Source organism: Leiobunum rupestre, chromosome 11 (assembly GCF_980474605.1).
Source record: "Leiobunum rupestre chromosome 11, qqLeiRupe1.1.hap1, whole genome shotgun sequence".
In the NCBI taxonomy this organism is placed as follows: Eukaryota; Metazoa; Arthropoda; class Arachnida; order Opiliones; family Sclerosomatidae; genus Leiobunum; species Leiobunum rupestre.
The window spans coordinates 24204592-24212814 of record NC_143394.1 but is presented as its reverse complement, the minus strand read 5'-3'; the positions used below and the strand labels follow the sequence as shown (position 1 = coordinate 24212814).

Genomic DNA, 8223 nt, shown 5'->3' with positions numbered 1-8223 from the left:
CGACAGTGTAGCCAGATTTGCAAGCCTAAATTCTCCCATTGTTGTCCGGAGACGTGTTTCAATTCTTTTGAGTGAACTGAAACTTCTTTCTGAGATTGTATTTGCCACAGGAATGCAAGAAACAATTTTGTAGTATTTCACTAGGTCGGGGAACCCATCTGCCATTTTAATTAAATAGTGGAAGCAGTCGATTACGCTGGTAAATTTCTTGGGGATAATTAAATTTCTGGCTATTTTAATTTGGCTTTTTAACGAATTCAGGTCGAATTGAAACCGATTATAAGTGTTACAATGGGTTACGATATAGTTTTCGTTAAGAAAGTTTTCCGAGTTAGGGTCAGACGCCATTATACCTTTGAATAAGCCAGAGTTTTCCAATAGTCGAATTTTCATTTCTGAAATAAATTTATCTACTAATTCGAAATAGGTGGACCTCAACTGGTCAATCAGGGTTTTTGCTTCCGTTTCCCTGCTACCCGTTGTACTCGTTACCACACTATGTTTTAATCTCTTGTTAGGGATTATTTTACGTTTCAAAAAGGCAGTGGGAAAATCAGCTATAAATAGCTTATTAGCCTTGAAAAAGGCTGTTTGGAAAATTAAGCTACAATAGCTTATTAGCCTTGAAAAAGGCTGTTGAAAAATCAACTATTAAATCTAGTTAAATTCTGGCCAAAAGAGACTCGAAATTGAGAACTATCTTGCTCAGGAGACGAAAACGAAATGACGATTGACGAAACGCGAGGCCCTAATCACTGACGGACCCCGTTCGATGGTCACTGAAATCACGTGACTTCGCAAAAGAGGGAAAAAGGGGAAACCCAAATTCCTCAATATTTGAAAGAATAACCCCTTCCTATCAAAGCAATAGGCTTGGGCTTTACCTCTGCTGGGACGAGAAAGAGAGAAATCCGTTTTTGGCAATCCCCCCTCCGGTCCTCTTCACTGACGTCGTCAAATTCCAAGAAACTAGATGTCTGTCTTTGTTGTGTGTATTGTAGGTTCTCACTGACACCGAGGCAAAAAGACAGGTGTCCCTGCACTTTGCGGCCTAGCATGACGTATTTCCCCCTCCCGGCGTCACCATCTCTTATCAGTCAATTCAAAAGAAAAAGTTTTTTCAAGGGGAAAATCTATAATCACGGACAGCGTTGCCAACCGTACTCTAATTATAGTACATTTCGATAAAATTAATTTTCGATTTTCTTCGTTTCCAATCTGTTATATTACTCTCAGTAGGCTAAAAATGGAAATATCAAATCTTATTTTACAAACTAGTAACTAAAAATATTGAGGGTTATAATAGGCACCGTTTCAAAAATTTAGAGGCCCCCAAAGTAGGCCTACACTTTTTCAACGTAGGCAGGTGCCTACTTGTGCCTATTGCTGGCGGGGAGCCTGAAGAGAAACCTTTAGCTTCACATATTCTCCAGTTTATGATCAGAGGTGTAACGAATGGTTTTCAACTCCCTTTCGAAAACTTTGCGACACATTCTTTAACTGAAGAAACTTTAGACTCATTATTATGGGAAGCGATACAAAAACTATAACTTTCAGGGTTCCAAATTTTGTGTGTTGTAGTGATGGAGCTGCAACTAACCGCAAGTGTTTCAACTTGAATTGCAAGGAGCATCCATTCAAAAGCAAAAACCCATTTGATGAAACCAGAGATATTTATTTCATATGCGATGTGCCCCATTTAATAATAACTGTACGTAGCAAAGAGATTGGTGGCTCACGAATAATGCAAATAAATGGAGAAAATTTAATTTGGAACATTCTACAAAATTTGTTAAAAAAGATATGGATCAACCTGGAAATCTAAGAAAACTACATAAACTTACATCGGACCATTTATACTTGGAAAACCGCATGAAAGTTAAACTAGCCACTAAGGTACTGAGTAAGTCAGTAGAAAATGCTCTTAAGGCCGAACATGGGGAGGACCATAAGGAATTGACTAGATTTGTTGGTACCTTCAACAAATGGTTTGACCTAATGAACGTGGGTCATTTGTATGACCCAGACCTAAATCCTTATACAACTAAAAATGATCGAAGACTTAAAGTAAATACTCATATTATAGAGCATAATTGTTGTGAATGTAATAAAAATTATTATTTTTACAGTGGCTATCTGAAGATTTCCTGGGATACCTTGACGAGTGGGAAGACTATGTAAACCACTTGGATGTAAAGCCTGATCAAAAGAAACGAATGCTGCTCAGCAGAGAAACACTTTCTGGGTTACGACAAACTAGTAGGCTCTTTAAGATAAATACCTTGACAACGTGTAACAAGTTTTTAATCATTACAGCACATGCGATGCTGGAAATAATCCCTTTTCTACTTGAAAAGGGAGCAACTTTTGCCCTCACTGCAAGGCTAAATCAAGACCCAGTAGAGCAGCTATTCAGCAAGCATAGGCAAGCTTGTACACTCTTAAAATGGTTTAGTTAAAAAAATATAGTTAAAATGTATTTAACCCATCATTAGTAAAAAATAACTAAACTTTGGGTTTTGTCGATTAGATATTTTAAAATGGGTAAAAATTTTGGGTCAAGATATTTGACCCAACTTTTAGTTAAAATTTAAAACACAATTTTAGTCACTTTTAAGTATATTTGGGTTATTTAAAACATTCAACCCATTCCGGGGTTTCTTAAAAAGATTCACGTGATCTTCTACGTATAAGACGACAGGCTCGACAGCGCTGTCTCATTACTAGAAAGTTCGAAGCAGCCATTTTAACGGTTGGATTTTTTCCGGCCGTTTGTACTTTATTTAAAGTTGCAAAATTAACATTTGTCATCTTTGAAGGACTATAACCTAGGAAGTGACATAGAAAAGGTAAGAACGGTCTTTAATTTTTTTTTAGATAATAAATTTCATGCATCGCATTTTGCTCTTTTAAAATAGGTTAGACCTTGGATTGTTGCTTAGCAAATTCTACAGGGTATTTTAAAACTCGTTATTCTACGTTAATTTCGAAATTTTTAGGCCTATTTCTATTTCGGGGATTTTTTAACAATAGTCATATTTGTTTTTTTGTTGTTGTTTTGGTTTGCTATTTGTCAAGGATTACAGTAATGCAAAAAGTTTTGACCGCAGTTTATTATTTAGAAAGATATGATAAATATAAAATTGTTACTTGCCACGGTTGTGTTGTTTAAAAAGGCATTACTCGTAGTATCAAAAATAGTTAAAGATTTTATTTACATTTTAGTTATACATGAGGGAGATCGTCAGTCTGTGTCTTCCAAATATAAACAGGCCGTATTTATAGTAGAGTAAAGGCGCGAAAGTGTCACGTGCTATCGCAGTTATCACTGTTCATAGTTTAGCGCCATCTAGGCATATAATACAATACTACAACTTCCTTTTTTTTTAATATATTTAACTTCGCGGGTTTCTTGACTTCACGGCCTGAACGTGTTGTGCGGATCTGTTCAATCGTAGAATCCCGATGATTCGGCGCTGATTGGTTTCGTGGAAAGGGGGGACATATCGGCGGGAATGGTGAAACCGGAATATGTTCTGGAGCCAAAGGAGCAGCACTCCTTTTGAGTAGTCGAGAAATCTGATCGGGTCGATGACTCCCTTCAGAAGTATCCGGTCTGTTAGTTGAACACGGACGATCTTCCATCGTGCTAGGAGATGCATTCATTGCAGCTGGTGGGAAACTTGGAATTAATGACTCTCGCTGGTCTTCCTCTATCTGGTTGAGTTGGTCCGGCGTTGGCACTCGTGGTCGACAGGATGGTAATATAAAAGAAGGGGCATGATTTTCTCCTCCTTGACCATATGAGGACGATTTTGGTTGCTGGTATGACACTCTCGAATATGTGGGTTGTGCGGTGCCGCAAGCTCCAGGTTCAAGATGTGGTAGTTTCAATGGCCCAGGTCTCAGGTGTATCCTCGTCCTTCGTAAGATTTTGCCTGATCCAGTCCTGATGACGTACGAGTGTGGCTCTTCCGCCCCCGCTATGATTTGTGCAGGCTCCCAAAGTTTGTGCGAAACTTGATAATATACATTGTCTCCTACTTTCAAGTGAAGCGGAACAGGGTGTCGTTGTTTTTCCCCGGCTTTGATCATGGAGTGGCGTTTGTGATCCAGTTGTTCCTTGATATGATCGATCGGAAATTGTGGTTGAAGCGTTGCGGTTGAGGTAGTGTTGTTCGTTCGTAGTTGGCGTCCCATGAGCATCTGCGCTGGTGTGGGAAGTTTACCAACGGGAGTGGTCCTTTATTCTAAAAGGACGTATTGCAGGTCATGGCCTTCCCTTCGTGCTTTCGTCAGGAGATTCTTAATTGTCTGCACAGATCGCTCGGCCATGCCATTCGATCTGGGATAGTTAGGGCTACTGGTAATATGGTGTACGCCCCATTTTAATAAAAAATCTTTAAATTTGTATGACGAGAACGGAGGACCATTATCAGAAATTAGACGTTGAGGTGCACCATACCTTGCAAAGTGAGGCTTTAGGAAGTTTATTACCGAGTCAGCCGTAGTTGTTCGTAGCTCCTGTGCCTCTATGAACTTTGAGAAGTAGTCTACCAGAACTATCATTTTTGAATTGTCAAGCTGGAAGAGATCCGTCGCTACCGTTTCCCAGGGAAGAGCAGGAACTTGATGAGGATGTACCGGAATCTTGAAGTTTGCCGGATCGCGGGTACGGCAAATTTGACAGCCCTTGATAAACCTAGTAATGTCCTCTGTGATCTGCGGCCAGAAAACGTGTAGTCTAGCCTTCGCAAGGCAGGCAGTTATACCTTGATGGACCGAGTGCAATTGCTTCATTACGTCCTGTCGCATAAGTGGGGGTATGACCAAGCGCGTACCCCGATAGATAATGCCATTTTGTTCATGGAGTTCTTCCTGGTATGGCCAATAAGGAGAAACGTCTACTGGAACTCGTTTGTGCAGTGCTGGCCAGCCATCGTAAATATACGTCAAGATCGTCTGGTAAGTCGAGTCATCTCGTATGGCCTGCTGGAGTGCAGAGTATTTCTCTTCCGAGAGGGATGTCAGGGTATGTATCGTAACGTAGGGCCCCTCCATCTCCGTGGTATTGAGCGTCTTGTGTGCCAAAGGAGCACGGGAAAGAGCATCGGCTATCTTCAACTTAGATCCTGGGACATATGTCAAAGAAAAATTGAAGTGTAATAAGCGCATTACCATTCTTTGCAGGCGTGGTGAGAGTAAATGTAGTGGTTTATGTACTATTGGTGTCAGGGGCTTGTGGTCGGTTTCAATGTCCACATGTCGCCCCATAATATAATATTGGAATTTTTCGCATGCATAAACAAGTCCAAGGAGTTCACGCTCAATTTGCGCATATCGGCGCTGGGTGTCAGTGAAAGTTGTGGACGCATACTCGACCGGTCTATCATCTTGTAGGAGAGCAGAACCAATACCTTCAGAACTGGCATCCACTGTGATCCTACAGCGTCTAGCAGGGTTGAAGGCTGCAAGGACAGGAGCAGAAGAGAGTAAATGTTTTAGAGTTTCATATGTTACTTGTAGATTGGCGGTCCATTGAAACTCCTTGTCCTTTTTCAGTAAGTCCCGTAGAGGAGCGGCTGTTTCTGAATATGATGGTAAAAATCGGGTTATGTAGTTAACCATACGCAGGAAGCGCTGAAGCGCACGTTTGTCTTGAGGGGGAGGGAGTTCAGTGATCGCCTTGATTCGGTCGGGATCAATCTCTATTTGCTCGGGGCTGATGATATGGCCCAAGTATTAAATTCTGGGAACTGCCAACTGAAGCTTCTTCTTACTGAACGTCAGACCGGACGCGCGTGCTCGTTCAAGAACAGCAGTAAGGAGTTGGACATGGTGTAGATCATCCTTCGCCTTCAGTAGAAAGTCATCAGTAGAGATGTATGTATCTGGAAACTCATGTCTAGGAAAGATGGTATACATTACTTCTTGCGAAGGTAGCGAAATGTTCCAAACGGAGGGGAAAAGGTGCATAAAAAGGAGCTTTGCTCAGTTAGTTTCACCTGCCAAAAGGCACTCTTTGCGTCGAGGACGGTGAATAGTCGGCTGCCATGTAGCCCGGAAAAAATTTCTTGAGCCGTCGGCGCCGGAAAATGTTTTGGTTTAATAGCGGGGTTGAGCTTGCGTGGATCAAGGCAGATGCGTATTCATCCGTTTGGCTTTCTCTCGACAACCATAGGATGGACCCAAGCAGTTGGCCCAGTAACTGGAGTAATTATACCATCTCTAAGCATTTGTTGTAGTTCATTGTAGACTGGTTGATAGAGAGCCTGTGGAATTTTATGAGATACAGAGACATGAGGCGTGGCATTGGGTTTAAGATCGATGTGATACTCAATGGGAAGACAACCGACACGGTCAAAGACATCATCATACTGTTGTATAATGTCGGTGGGCTGCTTGTGTGTCTGTAATTCAGATGTTACGAAGGGCCTTTGGATGGAATTCTTCCTCATACGCTGAACAAGGCCCAGCACCTCCGATGCATATGCACCCAAGATAGGGGTCACCCGTCCTTGGGTAACAAAAAACTCCAGAGAAATCGTAGCAGCAAAAGAGGTACATACCATGTCAATACTTCCCAAAACTGGTACTGTGTGGCCAGTATAGGCAATGATACGACGAGATGATGGCTTCAGTGGCGGCTTCTGTGGTATTGCATCATACATATATCCAGGTATTATATTCACTTGGGATCCAGTATCTAGTTTGAAGTTAATTGAGTAATTGTTAATAATGATCCGTTCATACCATTCATCGACGATCGAAGACTTTGCACGTCCATTAGTGACGCTGTATATAGTAGTAAGCATGTGTAATGAGAAATCATATGATTATGGGGCTGTGGAGGAAGGCAAGTCCAGAAAATATCCATCCCGAGGCCTGGTATTTGTCTGGTAGGCACCCTGAGGATCAGTCTCAACAGGCGTCGGCGAATATTGCAGGGAGTGTAAGTCTTGACAAGCAGGCGATACATAGTGATAATCATGTCGTTCGTCGTCAGTAGACAGTGGATGTGGCAAGAGCGGAGCGTCTAAAAGGTGAGTATTGTATGATCTGGTTCGACATAAGTTCGCCCAGTGACCTCGGCGAGAGCAGTTACGACACTGGGAGGCAGCTGCTGGGCATCGTGCTTGGTGAGAATGAAGGAGTCCACAGTTGGGACAAGTGTTCCGCGAGAAGCGAGAGAAAAATCTTCCAGAAGACCCTTGGCGGGCATTGTCATGTGGTTGGGAGAAACGGGAATCAGAAGACCGTACAGCCGGCCGATGACCGGAAGATGGACGATGAGACTGGAAACGGGACGACTGCGAGGAAGAACGCCTGGAGAGCGCGTGTATGTTGGCGGGTGGTCCATTAGGAGGTGGCACAGCATCAACCAATCCTGCGTGCGTTGCCGAGGTCTCCTCAGCTTGACATATGGCGATAGCCTGGGCTAGAGTAAGGTTCCGATTCGAAAACAAGGTTTTCCGAAGGACAGCGTTGTGTACTCCAGCAAGGATCTGATAGCGAAGCAAGGATTCACATCGGTTACCAAAGTCCCAGTTTGGGACCCGGGAACGGAGATCAGTCAAAAAGTCATCAAAAGGCTGGTGTTGTTTCTGTCGGGTGTTGAAAAATGCATGTCGATGCGAGTCAGGATTGTTATACGGCTCATAGTGGAGATCAAAGGCAGCATAAATTTCGTCCAAAGTAGGTGTCACACGGCCGGCAGGAAGAGGTATAACGTAGAACCGCTGTTCGGTTGTACACATCGTAATTTTGTATAGTACATGTACCTATATTCGTTTTCAAATGTTTATATAGCGCACGCGCGCGTGAAAGTGAGTTTTTGGTTGCTGTTAAAAAAGGTGTTATTTTCAGCGCTTAAAAAACTCATTCATATCACCGCCTACATTCTACGTTTTGTCTTCAATTCGCGAAATGCGACAGAATTGAGGATTACTGGACCTTTATCGAAGGAAGAGAACGAAAAGGCGTTATCCCATTGGATTCGGGTCGTCCAAAGCAACAGTTTTAACGAAGAGATAGCTTGCCTTAAACAAAACAAGGAATTACCACGGAAAAGTAAAATCCTTTCGATGCGTCCGTACATCGATCAAGATGGGATTCTTAGAGTTGGTGGCAGACTTTGCCACTCCAACTTACCATACGAACAAAGGCATCCGGCACTGTTACCGAGACAGAGCAAATTAACAGAACTTCTAATACAACACGAGC

General features: G+C 42.5%; 1 protein-coding gene across 1 annotated transcript; it reads right to left on the bottom strand.

Moving 5' to 3' along the window:
- Window positions 1-6149: 6149 nt before the first annotated feature.
- LOC149922020 (uncharacterized) lies at window positions 6150-6815 on the bottom strand. Its single transcript, XM_090162213.1, has one exon. The coding sequence runs from the start codon at window positions 6813-6815 to the stop codon at window positions 6150-6152; it is 666 nt and encodes a 221-aa protein (XP_090018339.1).
- Window positions 6816-8223: the final 1408 nt, after the last annotated feature.

What these genes read in the sequence shown, in the direction of transcription:
- LOC149922020 (XM_090162213.1), bottom strand. Translation starts at nt 6,815, where the DNA reads ATGCTTACTACTATATACAGCGTCACTAATGGACGTGCAAAGTCTTCG.